The sequence below is a fragment of the Oncorhynchus mykiss genome, chromosome 11 (genome assembly GCF_013265735.2).
Source record: "Oncorhynchus mykiss isolate Arlee chromosome 11, USDA_OmykA_1.1, whole genome shotgun sequence".
NCBI lineage: Eukaryota > Metazoa > Chordata > Actinopteri > Salmoniformes > Salmonidae > Oncorhynchus > Oncorhynchus mykiss.
Genome location: NC_048575.1, coordinates 32297227 through 32315932, shown reverse-complemented (window position 1 = coordinate 32315932; position 18706 = coordinate 32297227). Strand labels below are relative to the sequence as shown.

The 18706-nt window shown below is 40.5% G+C and overlaps 1 protein-coding gene across 7 annotated transcripts; it reads left to right on the top strand.

The window, feature by feature from the left end:
• The first annotated feature begins 1057 nt into the window (after window positions 1–1057).
• LOC110535574 (enoyl-CoA delta isomerase 2) lies at window positions 1058–17531 on the top strand. Of its 7 annotated transcripts, none has more exons than XM_021620644.2 (11): window positions 1191–1332; window positions 1906–1984; window positions 2335–2463; window positions 3140–3238; window positions 3813–3995; window positions 8982–9051; window positions 14547–14649; window positions 14755–14875; window positions 15304–15393; window positions 15556–15699; window positions 16771–17531. In XM_021620644.2, the coding sequence occupies exons 2-11, from the start codon at window positions 1958–1960 to the stop codon at window positions 16918–16920; spliced, it is 1116 nt and encodes a 371-aa protein (XP_021476319.2). In that variant the 5' UTR covers window positions 1191–1332; window positions 1906–1957; the 3' UTR covers window positions 16921–17531. The 7 variants fall into 7 exon arrangements, with proteins under 7 accessions (XP_021476324.2, XP_021476319.2, XP_021476322.2 ...); XM_021620647.2 differs by having other exon boundaries at window positions 1906–2026; window positions 2301–2463; XM_021620645.2 differs by having other exon boundaries at window positions 1195–1332; window positions 1906–2026.
• The last annotated feature ends 1175 nt before the right edge of the window (window positions 17532–18706 follow it).

The following is an 18706-nucleotide window of genomic DNA, read 5'->3' as shown; positions in this document are numbered from 1 at the left end:
TAAAGCCCACTGGGGAGACAGGCCCAGCAATTCTCATTGGCTGGGCCTAATAGCTGGGCCTGGCTCCCCAGTGGGTGGGCCTATGACCTCCCAGGCTCACCCGTGGCTTGCCCCTGCCCAGCCATGTGAAATCCATAGATTAGGGCCTAATTAATTAATTGAAATGAACTGTCACTCAGTAAAATCTTTGAAATTGTTGCATGTTGCGTTTATATTTTTGTTCAGTGTAGTTAGTAGGCCGAACCGTTTGACCCTACAGACATTTTCATGTGCCGGGACTGTTTTGACCAACACCCCTGTAGCTCTGCCACCTTCCACCACAGCTGTAGAAGGCCGACATCGGTTTTGCAAAAAAAAAACATTTCTCTAGCTAATCAGATTTCCGCAGACATCAATTCTATAGATTTAAGCCACTTTATGACTGTTGCCTCCCGCTTTAGTTTATTGTGATGGTAATGACGTTTGTTTTTTTTACGATAATTATTAGATGGCAGTGGCTAGCTACAGTATCTACCATCTAGGTTAGAGAAACAATTTGAGGATGACAGGTGATGGCTGCATGGTGCAGTTGGTGAGAAGCAACTGCAGTTTCGTCAAAAACTCCATGACCTTTGATCACATGATTTTTGTAATGTTCTTCATTTCTTCCACATAGTTGCGAGTATGATCATTTTTATGAGCAGATAATGCATCACAATTTGAAAGGCTGTGACCAACGATGGTCAACCGCTTGACAAAAGTGACCAGCCAAAATGCGCCCAATATTTTTCTTCTGTCTGAATGAAAAGGTCCTATTTTACAATCTCCCAAAATAAATGTGATATCTGATAAGCGACTATGATCTCCTCCATCCTGTCTTGTGTTGTGAAACTGTGGCCTTTTCTCTTTTTTTGGTCCTTTTGTCCTTTACGGGTCCCCAGTCCTTTCTCCATGTCTTAGTCAAAATCCATTGGATGAGAAAGCCAGAGGTCCCGCCCCTCTGACCTTCTCCTCCAATGGGTTGTGAGAAGGAGACGAGCAAAGAGGAAACATGACACGAGGAGGTTCCAATTGAGAAGGCACCCCTATTATTGACTTTATGCTCTCTGTCCAGTAGAGGTACGAGATTGCTTGAAGATGACGTACGGCGTAATGAACACGTCAGGATGTAAACAAGGCATTAGCCAAAGGTGAAAGCAACGAAGGTGAGGGGGAGGGTTCTGGATTGTAAACAGCGAATTAATTTATTCGAAAAGTCTTGTACAACCAGGCCTGCTACTGTACTTTGGACTGAAATTACACCACTGTCATGTCTGTAGCTTTACGCATATTTTCACCGTGGCGATTTTTCAGGTAAGATTACCTAAAAACACCACACTCACTTGCAAGGTGGATTTACTGCTAACTTGATGTGGACATGGTGCACGGAGCTGAGGTTAAACTGAGTAGATTTTAGTTGAGCTGTTCCGTATGAAGGGAGCAATAGATTGCTAGTTTAGCATAGCTCAATGATTAATGGAAACGAATGGTCATTTAATTTTCACCATGAAGTTTTAGCTGGTTGACACGAGAGCCTCTATCGGTGCCTGTATTTAGCTAAGGTTGTCTCAAAGATGTCATGTTCTGCACAGATAACGTTACCGGTTAATTTCTGCACGACTCACGAGCAAGTGGTGTCTGTCTTGCTTGGAAAGATGTTTACTCAACCATGCTTGCTAATAATCGCTGAGCTGTTCTGTAGGAGATCTACCGTACATAAATTACCCTACATTCCAGCGTATCTGCTTCCACCACAAAAGCTTGCATGATGATCTGCTTGGTAGCTAGCTAGTTAATACTTATAGTTAAAGCAAATATTCTGTGGTTATAGCTTGCTAGCCAAAGTAGCTAAACTTTCAATAACTATGACCTTTCCCCCACATCCAGATTTATGAGCCTTGTCTAATCATCAGACCAATGAGGGTGTGTCTAACTACCAATGAATGAAAATCAGAGGAATCGTCAAGTAACTAATTATTGATGGCCCATCGAATTCTGTCACAACATGGTTGTATCACAAACAGTACTGCAACACTCACAGTACATTTATGTGTCATCCTGTCCCAATCCTCCCCATATCCAATGTGATAATTTAAAAAGGTCATTGTAGGTGTTCAGAGCGATCTTAGTGCCCTCAGCCAAGTTAATTTGTGATTTTGCATTTTATTGAAACATTTAGGCTTATGTATAATATTATTTAACCTTTTGTGGCAGTTCATAATTGTTTAGGAAACAGTACCAGTTAGCTATGTCACTCATTTGTCCTGAAATCATCTCTTCAGGGCTGTCCAAGTATAACATATTCCCACTCTGAAGCTGCACACAGCTGATTCTATGATGGGGGCAACGGTGGAGCAATTCAACTGTGCAAAGAGTCAGATGGGCACGCTGAAGAAAGACCCTGGCAATGAGGCCAAGCTGAAAATCTATGCTCTCTTCAAACAGGTGAAAGGTCTTTGTTATTAGCTACTTGGCTGTCATGTCTCCGAACATCAAGAGCATGAGCGATAGAGGGGGTGGGCTCCTTGTTCAGTTTTGCTTTGTCACAGTTGTATTGAGTGGATGACAGAAAGCTTTGGGGTTATAGAAGTGGGCCAGTATTTGAACGGTTGAAGATTTTGAATCTCAGGGCTTACAGGAAAAATCCTGAGGGTTGCTGGCATCAACTCTGCTGACCCTATATGGGTCTTACCTCAGTGATTCACTATAGGGATAGCCATGCTAACCTCGCCCTCATGTTGGAGGCTAGCTAATGCTAGGTATCAACAGCCAATCCAGTAGGGTCTGGAAACTATAGTAAGCTTTGATTGGTCAATAGCAATGCGATGTCGTGGAGTATGTGAATACATTTCAGCTTTTCCCAACTTTGGTCCCGACCTGTTCACGCTCCATCGCCCATGCTCATGTCGGCCCACTTAGGTTCCCTTCATTGTTTTATAGTAGTCCCTCCCTGTTTCAGTCTGTTTTCTTTCATTTGAGACCTAATGACAATGACCCAGATTGTTATCCTATCAGAGTGCATGAAGGAGACAGGATGAAGAAAGTAAGCACCTTAAAGTCTATTGGAGACACTGATCCTCCCATTTTAGTATCTTCTCCTCTCTCTTTGTTGTCTTATTAGGCTACTCAGGGACCCTGTAACACACCCAAGCCAGGGATGCTTGACTTTGTCGGCAAGGCCAAATGGGATGCCTGGAAGTCTCTGGGATCTGTATCTCAGGTAATCTGCAGTCCATTATTGAATATACATAACAGCACTGTCATACACATTTTATTGAAGATGCAGTCCGGGATATTAAGCACTTATTAATTCATAACTTATTGTACGAATTGGAATTTGTAACATACTGTATACAGATTGCAAAACATTTTTTTTTTTTATTCAGGACGTAACATATCATACGAAATGGATGATGTAGTTCACAACTTTACAATTTTCGGGGACCGTTTTGGCTCGTGAACACTACTTTCAAAACTACTAGCTGAAATTATACAAAAGCTCGGGAGCAATATACCCATTTGTCTATCAAGGCTATTCCTCCCAAGTTTGTTAAAAACAACAGACAAAAATACACGACTTGTGAGAAAGGTCAAACACAGCTGAAAATGATTGTAGTTAATAAAATTTAAAACAAATTAGAAGCAGCCATTCTTATTGAATGTCACAATTTTCAGTGCCCATAAAAAAACAACTCTAATGTCCTCAATGTGGTAGTGCCATTTTCTTCACACGATGACATTGACAGGCATACATTGATTGATACATTGTATAACTCTCTATTCCTCCCTCTCAGGAAGAAGCCAGACAGCAGTATGTGGACCTGATTGATTCTCTCCTCGCTCCTGAGGGACTTGTGGTAGCCGCACAGCCCACTGGGAGCGCTGCCTCCTTTGACACGCTGCTGGTCTCCACAGAGGACAACGTCACCACTATCCGGTTCAATAGGCCACAGAAGAAGAACGCCATCAATGTGGAGGTACATCAATTAAGTTATTAGTCATTCGTGTCATTGTCTATTCCCTCCTCCCAACAACACCCTTACAAGAAAAAAAACAGGCTTCTGGCAAACATCTAGCGGTGACTTTTGAACTTCTGGCAAATCATTTTGTGAAGCTTGTGTCTAACAATCTGTTTGCTAATAACTCATTGTGTATGCAAATCAGGTTTTTGGTTACACATATAACTTTAAATGAACTTGCTTCTCAGTGAGAACTAAACTTACTAAACATGTTTTCAATGTCTTAACTTCTCTAGGGTAGGGGGCAGCATTTGGAATTTTGGATGAAAAGCGTGCCCAAATTAAACTGCCTTCTACTCAAGCCCAGAAGATAGGATATGCATATAATTAGTAGATCTGGATTGAAACCACTCTAAAGTTTCCAAAACTGTTCAAATAATGTCTGTGAGTATAACAAAACTGATTTGGCAGGCGAAAACCAGAGAAAAATTCATTCAGGAAGTAGGATTTTTTGTTAGTTTTCTATTCAATGCCATTACAGAATCCATTGACTTAGGTCTCAAATTGCAGTTCCTATGCCTTCCACTAGATGTCTTTAGAAATTGTTTCAGGCTTGTATTCTGAAAAATGAGGGAGTAAGAGCAGTCTGAATGAGTGGACCCTGCCGTGTCACAGAGCTTTTTCATGCGCGCGACCGAGAGAGTGCCTTTCTTGTTTATCTTTTATATTGACAACGTTATTGTCCGGTTGAAATATTATTGATTATTTAGGCTAAAAACAACCTGAGGATTGAATATTAACATCATTTGTCATGTTTCTATGAACTTTACGGAGACAATTTGGATTTTTCTTCTGCCTGTTGTGACTGCGTTTGAGCCTGTGGATTACTGAAGAAAACGCTCAAACAAAACAGAGGTTTTTGGATATAAAGAGACATTATCGAACAAAAGGAACATTTATTGAATCAATGAATGTCTTCTCAGTGCAACCATATGAAGATCATCAAAGGTAAGTGATTAATTTTATATCTATTTCTGACTTCTACTTGGCTGGTTACTGTTTGTAATGATTTGTCTGCTGGGCTATGTTCTCAAATAATTGTAAGGTATGCACAGCCATGCAATATCCATAGACAAACATTGGCAGTAGAATGGCCTTACTGAAGTGCTCATTGACTTTCAACGTGGTACCGTCATGGGATGCCACCTTTCAGTTCGTCATATTTCTGTCCAGCTAGAGTAGAGCTGCCCGGGTCAACTGTAAGCTCTGTTATTGTGAAGTGGAAACATCGAGGAGCAACAACAGCACAGTTGCAAAGTGGTAGGCCACACAAGCTCACAGAACGGGATCTCTAAATGCTGAAGCGCGTAGTGCGTAAAAAAAAAATGCCTGTCCTTGGTTGTAAAACTCACTGTTCCAGTGAAGGGAAATCTTCTCTCTACAGCTTAGAATGACATTCTAGACGATTCTGTGCTTCCGACTTTGGAGGCAACAGTTTGGAGAAGGCCAGTTCCTGTTTCAGCATGCAAGGTACATACAGAAATGGTTTGATGATATCAGTGTGGAAGAAGTTGACTGGCTTGCACAGAACCCTGACCTCAACAATGCTACTTAATATAATGTTTACATACCCTACATTATTCATCTCATATGTATACGTATATACTGTACTCTATATCATCTACTGCATCTTTATGTAATACATGTATCACTAGCCACTTTAACTATGCCACTTTGTTTACATACTCATCTCATATGTATATACTGCACTCAATACCATCTACTGTATCTTGCCTATGCCGCTCTGTACCATCACTCATTCATATATCTTTATGTACATATTATTTATCCCCTTACACTTGTGTCTATAAGGTAGTAGTTTTGGAATTGTTGGCTAGATTACTTGTTGGTTATTACTGCATTGTCGGAACTAGAAGCACAAGCATTTCGCTACACTCGCATTAACATCTGCTAACCATGTGTATGTGACAAATAAAATTTGATTTGATTTGAACCCCATCGAACACCTTTTGGGATGAGTTGAAATGCAGACTGCGAGCCAGGCCTAATCACCCAACATCAGTGCCCAACCTCACTAATGCTCTTGTGGCCGAATGGAAGCATGTCCCCGCAGCAACGTTCCAACATCTAGTAGAAATCCTTCCCAGTAGAGTGAAGGCTGTTATAGCAGCAAAGGTGGGACCAACCGACACATTGGTACGGCTGGCTTCCGGGTTGGATGCGCGCTGTGTTAAGAAGCAGTGCGGCTTGGTTGGGTTGTGTATCGGAGGACGCATGACTTTCAACCTTCGTCTCTCCCGAGCCCGTACGGTGAGACAAGATAGTAGCGATGAGACAAGATAGTAGCTACTAAAAAAAACAATTGGATACCACGAAATTGGGCAGAAAAATGAGTAATTATTATTTTTTTTAAACCCAAACATCAGCCAGGAAGTTAAAGCTTGGTCGCAAATGTGTCTACCAAATTGGCAAGCATACTTCCGAAGTTGTGGCAAAATGGCTTAAGGACAACAAAGTCAAGGTATTGGAGTGGCCATCACAAAGCCCTGACTTCAATACCATAGAAAATATGTGGGCAGAACTGAAAAAGCGCATGCGAGCAAGGAGGCCTACAAACCTGACTCAGTTACACCAGCTCTGTCAGGAGGAATGGGCCAAAATTCATCCAACTTATTGTGGGAAGCTTGTGGCCCATTGCCTTTTAAACAATTTAAAAAGGCAATGCTACCATATACTAATTGAGTGTATGTAAACTTCTGACCCACTGGGAATCTGACCCACTGGGAATGTGATGAAAGAAATTAAAGCTGAAATAAATAATTCCCTCTACTATTATTCTCACATTTCACATTCTTAAAATAAAGTGGTGATCCTAACTGACCTAAGACAGGGCATTTTTACTAGGATTAAATGCCAGGAATTGTGAACTGAGTTTAAATATATTTGTCTAAGGTTTATGTAAACTTCCGACCTCAACTGTATATGCTGTATAACAACAACTGTATAATTTAGAGTTATTTATGTAACTTTAGTTGTGATAGAAATGTTGATGTATGTTTAGATTTTTATACATTCTAAGGCTGTATGGTGCGACTGATGAGGATTTGAAAAAAGTTGCATTGAAGGCATGAGCTCTGCTTTGTTTTTGTGCAGGTTTGTACACACTTCATCAGTCTTTCATTCACAATTTGACAAGCACTTGTTTGGTAGGCTACTGATGATGAGCATCAGACCTTGGAGAAGCCTAATTACTGTGACTAAACGGTCATGTGGAATTTGACTGCCATCATGACTCGTGACCGCCAGTGTTGCGGTATTACGGTCACTGTAACAGCCCTAGTGTCCACATACTTTTGGTAATGTAGTGTATATATTTTTCACAAATAAAATGTCTCTGCCTTGTATAAATGCTATATAAACAAACAATCTAGCTAGCATAAACTGCGTAGGATTGATCACCCTGTCACTGGCCGCCTTTGGGGAGGGTGTATAGTGTGAAAGGCCGGAACACCCTAGGAACCAAAGGCTCACTGTTCATGAACTCTTGGAAGTGCTTGCACAAAGGATAGTAACATCTCATCCTGTGTTCTTGGAATCTGGGACTTAGGCCTACTAAATCTACCTTTTAAATGTGTGGCCAACTTTTGTATGTAGTGTCTGTCTCTAGCCAAGCCTAAACAAAATGGATTCAAACTAATCAGCTAAATATGATCTTCAATATAGACTGGGGTCTCCATAATTTAAGAGCCAGTTGTCTACTAGTTGTTTCTTTTTCCTGACTCAGGTGTATATTGTTCTAAAATGAATTATTGTTAACTTACATCTCAAAGCCATGCAAGGAACCTTGACCTGGTGCACACATTTCTCTTTCCTTAGTTTGAAGCCTTCAGTCAATCTGTCTTGATTACATCTAGAAAGAAAGAGAGAAGGAACAACACATTAACAAGATGAGCTAGCTACTAGTTTAAAGCAATGAAAGATCTAATTGTTACAAAGTCAGAATTTACATTTATGATAATACATTTATTTGCTTACCTTAAGTCTGAAGACGATTCACTCAAAGGGTTTTGATGCATCCTCTTCCAACACCACGGCTAAGGGAAGGGTATCCATCTACGAAAGTGAACTTTCGCTTTGTCAAATCAGCTAATATTGTTGCTACCTTAGCTGTTGTGCTAGCTAACATTTTACTGACCAGTGACACTAGCATATTGAATGGCATATTGTTATTAAAAAACAACAATGTATTCACCTAAAAAGGCTTAGGCAAATAATTAGTTAGCTAGCTAGCTATCACATTAATTGTGCAAAAATATGATAGCTAGCTAAGCGCTAGCCAGTCAGTGGTACTGACGGATTGAAACTGATAAACAAAATGTGTTTCACTCTATCCCATAAAGCATAACATTGCTAACTAGGCATCAATTAGCTAACATAATTATGAAGTTTAATTAAGTTAGACACTCACTGGACAACTTTGGTAAGTAGCTAGATAACTCTGTTGGAAAATGGAAACTAAGCTTTCTTCTCCCACAGACTGGTCATCAGCTGTTACTGGTCTTGGAACTCGTGTCTTTGCCACTAGTGTTATTGCCACTAGTGGCAATAAATATTGTTGCCAAAGGTTTGCCGCAGATTCACCAGTGGCATTTTGTGGCATGCCTTGTAAGAGTGGCTTACGAAGGTATTCACCCCCCTTGGCATTTTTCCAATTTTGTTGCCTTACAACCTGGAATTAAAATTGATTTTTTTTTGGGGGGGGGGGTTGTATCATTTGATTTACATAGCATCCCTATCACTTTGAAGATGCAAAATATGTTTTATTGTGAAACAAACAAGAAATAAGACAAACTGAAAACTTGAGCGGGATGAGTACTTTTTGCAAAGCACTGTAATAGTGACATTTCCAACTGCCTATGCGCATCCCAAAAATCCAGTAATCATCTAGTTCTTCAATTCTATTGTTTTCCTCCTTCTATCCAGATGTACAACGAGATCATCAAGGCTCTGGAGGAATCTGGCAAAGATGACTCTGTCATTACTGTAATCACAGGTAGAGCCAACCAACCTATTCATCCCATTTGAAATAGTGAATCCATTAAAGAGAGCATCGGTGATATGAATATGTGACCGACCAGCTCGATTTGGTCTTGTGTAGCAAAATTTGAAATGTTTTTTAATTTTTTAATTTTTACATTGAATGAAAGTAGAGCCTCAGAGCTAGAAAATGGTATATCATACACTACACTTGAGGAACAATGGGAAAGTAATTCTGCTTTGAAAGTTGATGAACTTGTAACCTCACTTTTGAGAAAATGGCCCTTAAAATGTTTTGGTACCGACTGGAGAGCTCTTTGTCTACACCCATGCAGCATCGTTCACACCCCTTTAAGCTTTAGCTCCACCCATCTCTTTAACCTCTCTGGGATATTCGGGACAGTACTGTCCCACCCCTCCAACAGCTAGTGAAAATGCAGGGCGCCAAATTCAAAACAACAAAAATCTCATAATTAAAATTCCTCAATCATACAAGTATTTTACACCATTTTAAAGATACAATTCTCGTTAATCCAACCACAGAGTCTGATTTTAAAAAGGCTTTACCGTGAAAAAAACACAAAAGATTGTTAGGTCACCACCAAGTCACAGAGAAACAGTCACAAAAAGCCGAAATATAGATACAATTAATCACTAACCTTTGATGATCTTCATCAGATGACACTCATAGGACTTCATGTATGTTTTGTTCTGTAAAGTGCATATTTATATCCAAAAATCTCATTTTACATTGGCGTGTTATGTTCAGTAGTTCCAAAACATGCAGTGATTTTGCACAGAGCCACATCAATTCACAGAAATATTCATAATAAACATTGATAAAAGATACAACTATTATAATGGAACTTTTGATAAACTTCTTCTTAATGCAACCGCTGTGTCAGATGTAAAAAAAATGTTTACAAAAAAAGCAAACCATGCAATAATCTGAGTATGGCGTTCAGAGACCCAACAAGCCAAAAAGATATCCGCCATGTTGTGTATTCAACATTAGTCAGAAATAGCATTATAAATATTTACTTACCTTTGATCTTCATCCGAATCCACTCCCAGGAATCCCAGTTCCACAATAAATGTTTGATTTGTTCGATAATGTCCATCATTTATGTCCAAATAGCTACTTTTGTTAGCACATTTTGTAAACCAATCCAGTCACGAAGTGCGTTCACTAGGAGCAGACGAAATGTCAAAAAGTTATGTTACAGTCCGTAGCAACATGTCAAACGATGTATAGAATCAATCTTTAGGATGTTTTTAACATAAATCTTCAATAATGTTCCAACCGGAGAATTCCTGTGTCTTCAGAAATGCAATGGAACGGGAGCCACCTCTCACATTACCGCGCGTCACGAGCCTGTGGCACTCTGCCACTGACTCAAAGAGCCCTTATGAGCCCCTCCTTTACAGTAGAAGCCTCAAACAATTTTCTAAAGACGGTTGATATCTAGTGGAAGCCTTAGGAAGTGAAACATGACCAATATCCCACTGTATCTTCAATAGGGGCTGAGTTGAAAATCGACCAACCTCAGATTTCCCACTTCCTGGTTGGATTTTTTTCTCAGGTTTTCGCCTGCCATATGAGTTCTGTTATACTCACAGACATCATTCAAACAGTTTTAGAAACTACAGAGTGTTTTCTATCCAAATCCTAATTATTTGCATATTTGAGCTTTTATGGCTGAGTAGCAGGAGGTTTACTCTGGGCACCTTATTCATCCAAGCTACTCAATACTGCCCCCCAGTCACCAAGAAGTTAAAGATTCACATGTGAGGCTATGTGCTAAATAACTAAAGATTTCAAGACTAAAGGCTGGCTTATACTACGGGTGTGTTCGTAAATTTAATCTGGAGTGCCAGAGTGTGCTCAGGGCGTTCGTAACTCAGAGCGTTATGATTGTTTGTTCGTAAATTCAAATAGTTTCGTTCTCAGAGCATTCATAGTGCACACTGGACGCTCTGGCTGAAAAGTAGGGTTGATCCGATCGTTCTGACCTAACAGCAGTCAAGCACCTTAGCTAACTGACTATTGACAGCTTTCACAGTGACTTCGTAAGCATTCTATTGAAATAGTTACTTGCATAAGGGAGTCTTGTTTAGGCATGTAGCTAGCTAGCTAAACAGTAAACCATAATCCCAACTCATAACGTTACTTCCCTGCATGAATCTGCAGGTAGCTAACCAACCAGGTTCAATTACTACACAGATGTTACTTCCCTGCATGAATCTGCAGGTAGCTAACCAACCAGGTTCAATTACTACACAGATCATACACATAATGTTAGCTAACTAACAGTAAACTTTTTCTTGAAATGAAAACGACTTTCTGACAAAATTAGTAACGTGTAACGTGAAAATGTAGCTAGCTAGACTATTTTACCCATTTACATGGATGGACACTTCTCCCTCTCTGTCACGGATGCCATGGTTGCCCTTAGTTTGAATATGTAATCCGGAGACAGGTGTTTTATACAACAGCCTTCTGTGTTCTTTTTTCGACTCTGTCTGCATATTTGCAATTAAACACCAGCATTTTCTCTATCATACTCTAATTCCACTGATTTCAAAACTCGGTCCTCCAGAACGTGGAGAGCAACTTTTATGCAGTTCTCCAACGTAATATCTTTCAAAAAAGCAGCGTCACAAAGGATTACCTACCCATACTGACCAGCTCATATTATAGACAGAAGCGTGCTACATGGCGGACCAATCTGACCTCGTCTCTCGGCGGGAAGGTTATGGATTTTTTTCGTGGCTAAACAAACTAGGCTTGTAATTTAACAATGTTATTAATATTTACAGATGGCATACAAGTTTGTTATTAAGGCACATGAAAGTTCACATGTTCCAGACGGCCAAAAAACGCATTTTGATATAACAAAAAAAAGTTTACGTTCATGTGGCGCTCTTATGAAGTAGTGCCGTGCGACATATGCCTAGTTTCCTGAAACGAGTAACATGCAGTGAATTCGGAAAGTAGTCAGACCCCTTGACTTTTTCCATATTGTTACGTTACAGCCTTATTCTAAAATGTATTTTAAAAATACTCAGCAATCTACACGCAATACCCCATAATGACAAGGCAAAGACAGGTTTTTAGAAATGTTTGCAAATGTACTCAAAATGAAAAACAGAAATACCTTATTTACTTAAGTATTCAGACCCTTTGATATGAGACTCGAAATTGAGCTCAGGTGCATCCTGTTTCCATTGATCATCCTTGAGATGTTTCTACAACTTTATTAGAGTCCACCAGATGTTTCTACAACTTGATTGGAGTCCACCTGTGGTAAATTTAACTGATTGGATATGATTTGGAAAGGCACACACCTGTCAAACCAAGCCATTTGGTCAAAGAAATTGTCCGTAGAGCTCAGAGACAGGATTGTGTCGAGGCGCTTATCTGGGGAAGCGTACCAAAAAATGTCTGCAGCATTGAAGGTGCCCAAGAACACAGTGGCCACCATTATTCTTAAATGGAGGAAGTTTGAAACCACCAAGGCTCTTTCTAGAGCTGGCCTTTGTTAGGGGGGTGACCAAGAACCCAATGATCACTCTGACAGAGCTCTAGAGTTCCTCTATGGAGATGGGAGAAACTTCAAGAAGGTCAACAGCCTTTGTAGCACTCCACCAATCAGGCTTTTATGGTGGAGTGGCCAGACTGAATCCACTCCTCAGTGAAAGGTACATGACAGCCCTCTTGGAGTTTGCCAAAAGGCACCTAAAGACTCTCAGACCATGAGAAACAAGATTCTCTGGTCTGATGAAACCAAAATTGAACTCTTTGGCCTGAATGCCAAGCGCCACGTCTTGATGAAACCTGGCACCATCCCTACGGTGAAGCACAGTGGTGGCAGCATCATGCTGTGGGGATCACGATTGAGGGAAAGATGAGCAGAGCAAAGTACAGAGAGATCCTTGATGAAAATCTGCTCCCGAGCGTTCAGGACCTCAGACTAGGACGAAGATTCAGCTTTCAATGGGACAACAACCCTAAGCACAAAGTCAAGACAACCAAGGAGTGGTTTTGAGACAAGTCTCTGAATGTCCTTTAGTGGCCCAGTCAGAGCCCAGACTTGAACCCGATCTCTGGAGTGACCTGAAAATAGCTGGTCTGCAACACTCCCCATCCAGCCTCACAGAGCTTGAGGGGATTTGCAGAGAAGAATGGGAGAAACTCCCCAAATACAGGTGTGCCATGCTTGTATCGTCATACCCAAGAAGACCCAAGGCTGTAATTGCTGCCAAAGGTGCTTCAACAAAGTACTGAGGAAAGGGTCTGAATACTTGTGTAAATGTGGTATTTCAGTTTAAATTATTTTATAAATTACCAAAAATCTCTAAGAGCCTGTTTTTTCTTTGTCTTCATTTTATTTAACCTTTATTTAACTATTCAAGTCAGTTAAGAACAAATTCTTATTTACAATTGTGGCCTACCCCGCCAAAGCCTAACCCGGATGACTTTTGGCCAATTGTGCGCCGCCCTATGGGACTCCCAATCACTTCTGGCTTTGATACAGCCTGAAATGGAACCAGGGTCTGTAGTGATGCCTCTAGCACTGAGACTCAGTGCCTTAGACCGCTGCTCCACTCGGGAGCCCCTACACACAATACCCCTTTGTGGTACTGTGTGTAGATTGATGAGGAAAAATAACAATTGAATACATTTTTGAAAAAGGCTGTAACCTAACAAAATGTGGAAAAATTCAAGGGGTCTGAATACTTTCTGAGATCACTGTGCACTGCTGGGCCAAAAATGAACACTAGGACTAAAGAAAAGCCAGAACACAGTATATTACACACGGTTTATTATGGTGCACAAAAAAAGCATGTGGTTGCAATGTACTGTGCGTGGGTTTTTCTTTCTTTAGTCCACAGGTGTCAATCTCATTCCACGGAGGGCCAAGTGTCTGGGGGTTCTCTCCTCCCTTGTACTTGATTCATGAATTAAGGTCACTGATTAGTAAGTGTCTCTCCTCACCTGGTTGTCTAGGTCTTAACTGAAAGGAAAAACAAAAAAAACAGCAGAGGCTCCATGGAATTAGTTTGACACCCTGCTGCTTTATATCTTTAAAGGGACAATCTGTAATTGCTACATCCATTTTTTGACTTTTAAATTAATGATATATAGCCATTGAGTCTTGAAAAATACAATTTATAAATCCCTCTTGAGCTTAGTTCAATTGTCTAACCCCACCAGAACCCAAAATATAAACTGTAAACGATGTAATTGTAAACCAACACTCTATAGCCTTAAAACATGATTAAATGTTGGAAATTGCTGTCGTGGATGGACAGCCTCTGTCTAATAATTTAAGAGTACTTATATTTCACCAGCCCCATCCCTTTGGATTTTTACCAAAACGGTGGCGCGGTGCCCCTTTTAATTCTTTGAATTGTCCCTTTAAGTCTTTACAGTGATGCAGTGACTTGCAAATAGTGCTCCAGTCTTCTTAATTGTTAAATGTGGCTATTCCTGTTCACCCCCTCAAGGTAGTGGAGACTTCTACTGCAGTGGCAATGACTTGACAAACTTCACCAAAATCCCTCAGGGCGGGATGCAGCAGATGGCAAAAGATGGAGGCGAGTTGCTGAGGTAAGGACTTCCCCAAAAAGAGCAAGCAAGAGGTTCACTTTGAGAGAACCATTTTTATAACGTGTGTGTGTGTGTGTGTGGTTGTGTGTGTGTGTGGTTGTGTAGGGAGTTTGTCAAAGCATTCATCGACTTCCCCAAGCCCCTGATTGCAGTGATCAACGGTCCGGCTGTGGGCGTGTCCGTCACTCTACTGGGCCTGTTCGAGGTGGTCTACGCCACGGAGAGGGTAAGGTGCTTTGTCATGTCCACTCAGTGTTAGCTTAGAACACATTTATATCTTCCCTCTACATATGTATGTTAGTTGATGGTACAAGACTAGCATTGGTTTATATTAAGGGTATCAAACTTCGGAGAGAAACTGGGTGTCCAGGCTGTGGATCTTGTCCACCAGCACTGACATATTGACTATGATTAGTTGATTTTCTGAAACTTGTGTTGATACTGGGCTGGATAAAAAGCTCTCCAGGATCTTAATTGGAGACCACTGTTTTACATGCATACCTCAATCAAGGTCAAATAAGCAAAACAGTGTTGTGACCACTAGCGCACCACCCATACCACTACATTGCCATTCTCCACTTCCATTTTTCACTAAACTCTGCCATAAGCAGTTGGGGCTGTTCCTGCCTAACTTGTGCCCTCCCCTCCTGACAGGCTACATTCCACACCCCCTTCAGCCAGCTGGGACAGAGCCCAGAGGCCTGCTCCTCCTACACCTTCCCCAAAATGATGGGCAATGCAAAGGTATGGATACTCCCCCTTGTTCCTTTGCTGCAACTGATGCATTTCATAGAGGGGTTTTCCCAGGTATTTATTTTACTTTTGTTCTTTTAGTATGTATTAGACTTGCAGTTTGAATTGAATGAAATTACACTAATGGACAACATTGTCATGCTCTGTGACTAGGCCAGTGAGATGCTGCTGTTCAACAAGAAACTGACAGCCACCCAGGCGTGTGCCCAGGGCCTGGTTACCGAGGTCTTTCCCGACAGCAGCTTCCAAACCGAGGTGGCCACCAGACTGAAGGCTTATGCCAAGCTTCCCAGGAATGTGAGTCAAATCCCCAGCAAACATTGAACATCAGGCAACGTTTGAAATGTTTGTGTGTTTTGTTTAAAGCTGTGTATTCAGAAACATTCCTGAATGAATCAATATTGATGAAAGCTGGTTGTATTTTACATAACTTCCTTTTGGGACGTTCCAGGAATTTTGTATTGTGTTATTGGCCGTGGCTGTGCTTCTGTGGACGGACTCCTTTTACTATTTTAAGTGACCGGAGCCACATTCTGCACATTGAATTTCATTCACAATTTCATTGACATTTTCAACAAGGTCTGATTTGATTACAGCACAGTTTACAGTGATTTGAATGAATATTCCAAAATGTTAAGTGTCAGTAATATAGGACATGGCAGTATATCTAGGCCACGATATTACATAATCACTCAAATAAGCAGGGAAAATGTTACAGGAAAGCGTAATTCATTCTGTATAGTCTGATGGCGATGCTACAATATGTGCACAATTGGTAGGCAGTTAGAGACAACTAGGAAGCAAAATTATAGTTGTAATAGGGTTAAAACACAGATCGTTCTGCTTCAGAACAGTAGGAAAATAAGCCAATAATTGTTTGTCATGTTGTGAAGGCTTTTAATAGATTTCAGCTCATATTCAGCTGTTGATTCCACTGTGACACTGGTCGTTTGGGCAGTACCATTCACTTACTATTGGGCAAGGCATAACCAAAACACAATTTAAATGCATCCACAGTTTCTAAAGTCACTTGCATGCAAGGGATATGGGACCAACCTACTTATGGTTCCCTAAAAAGGTGGACTAGAGGCATAATGTGCTTTTTTATTTCTAATATAAAAAAAAACTGCTATGCATGAAAATACCATAAAGGACTGTAGACATCAATTGATATGTCATCCAAATTGCTGGAGTATAGAGCACTGCATTTGAAAACCTGTTTATTATTTTATGTCAGTATAATGAAACCATAGACACATTTCCACATTTTGTGGACAGTATCATTTTTTTTTTTTTTTACACTTTTGTTTTGTATTTTATCTATTTGTCCTCTACTTTCTTCCTATTGCTGTTTCCTGGCTGTCCTAGTCCCTAACACTTTCCAAGCAGCTGATCCGTGGGACAGAGAAGGAACGTCTCCACACTGTCAACGACCAGGAGGTGGAGCGCCTGGTGGAGCGCTGGCTCTCAGACGAGTGCATGCAGGCCATCATGAGCTTCTTCCAGGCTAAGCTGTGAGGAGGTGATCCTCCCCCTGCAGAGTCCCGCAGACAGAGTCCCACGGAGCAGAGCGCCTAGCCTTAGTCGTGTTCATTAGGTACCAAGCAGAAGAAAAATCTGACTTACAGGGAGTGACTACTACTACCTGTTCTTAGAAGAAACACAAATTTCTGTTTTTGATTGATTTTTTTTTTATGTATTCCATTGCGTGCCCTAATGAGCATTACCCACATTACACCAGCCTTAAGCAGATGCCTTATTTTCTACTGTTTTATCGGATTGGCTGTGTAAATTAATTATAATAATACACAAAAACCCATTATGTACATTTTACCGTTGATCTGGTTGGTTTTGCATTTAACATATCTGGGCATTCCCTGTTTTGAAACACCTTTGAGGGAATGTAACTTACATGGACTTCAGCTACCAAGGGGTGTGTATTGTAAATTGAAGGTGGGTGGTGCCTTAGTCCAGATTGCCTTAGGACTGAACAAAGGCTTTGGAATACCTTCCAAGAGGAAGTGTCTTGTGGTTTTATATGCACAAAAAAAATATTTGTGGAGATGACATTGTTTCACACATCCAACTATATCTGTTTGAAAATAAATCTATTTCTACAATCAAGCAAATATGTTTTTCAATGTCTTTTTGTGACAAAGGGACAATGATTTGAGGAAGAGGATAGGGATGGGTTGTAGGATAAGTCTGCCCTTTCCCTTAATATTCCACAGAGGGCGTACTGCACCAACAAAAAAAAACGTATTCAACAGCTCTTCAGCCTTCATGCCAGAAATGTGAGTTTGTCCCTTTTCATTTGAAAGATGAACTATGGAAGTGTATTTGCTAATTGTATACATAGGTTTGAATGTTATACCTAAATTATATAATATTAATCAATTTCTCATGAAACCTGTATGCTTTTTCTCATGGGGAGGTGTGCCTCGTCTGTCCAATAAGCTAAATACGGGACAGACAATATTTCTGTCCATTTGGAGTGACCCCTTTTGGCCCAATAGCACCCCAGAGGCACATTCCAACTCTTCATCTATTGAGACCCTCCCCACTAGATGGCATAGGTCCTCTATCCATTGCATTTGGTTTGACACTGACAACGCAGTGTACCTCAAGGCATGAGAGATAAGTACATTTCTTTTGCATGATGTTTCATACTAACACAACTGAGATGGAAAATACAACACATTGTCCACACCTGTCTGTCCCTTACCCTTACGGGGGCCCTGCTTTGCATGTCACACCTGGTTTGCTTAACCTTTCACTGATCGATAGCAGGAACATAACCTGCTGTAGCCAAACAAAACACTTAAAATGTCTTATTTACCATTTGTGGGCGGCAAATTCAAATGGTTGTGAATGGAATGGATAGTAATGAGTAGATACAGTACCAGTCAAAAGTTGACACCTACTCATTCCAGGGGTTTTCTTTGTTTTTACTATTTTCTACATTGTATAATAGTGAAAACAAACTACGAAAAACACATATGGAATCATGTAGTAACCAAAACAAGGATTAAATCAAAATATATTTTATGAGATTCTTCAAAGTAGCCACCCCTTTGCCAAGTGTGCAGAGCTGTCATCAAGGCATTCTCTCAACTAGCTTCATGAGATAGTCACCTGGAATGTATTTCAATTAACAGGTGTGCTTTGTTAAAATATTAATTTGTGAAATTTCTTTCATTAATACGTTGGGGCCAATCAGTTGTTGTGACAAGATGAGGGTGGTATAGATAAGATAGCCCTATTTGGTAAAAGACAAGTCCATATTATGGAAAGAACAGCTAAA

Coding starts and splice junctions, on each gene's coding strand:
- LOC110535574 (XM_021620644.2), top strand. CDS start 1,958: ATGAATGAAAATCAGAGGAATCGTCAA. Junction 3,996..8,981: donor AGAACGCCATCAATGTGGAG/GTACATCAATTA, acceptor CCTTCTATCCAG/ATGTACAACGAGATCATCAA. Junction 9,052..14,546: donor TGTCATTACTGTAATCACAG/GTAGAGCCAACC, acceptor CACCCCCTCAAG/GTAGTGGAGACTTCTACTGC.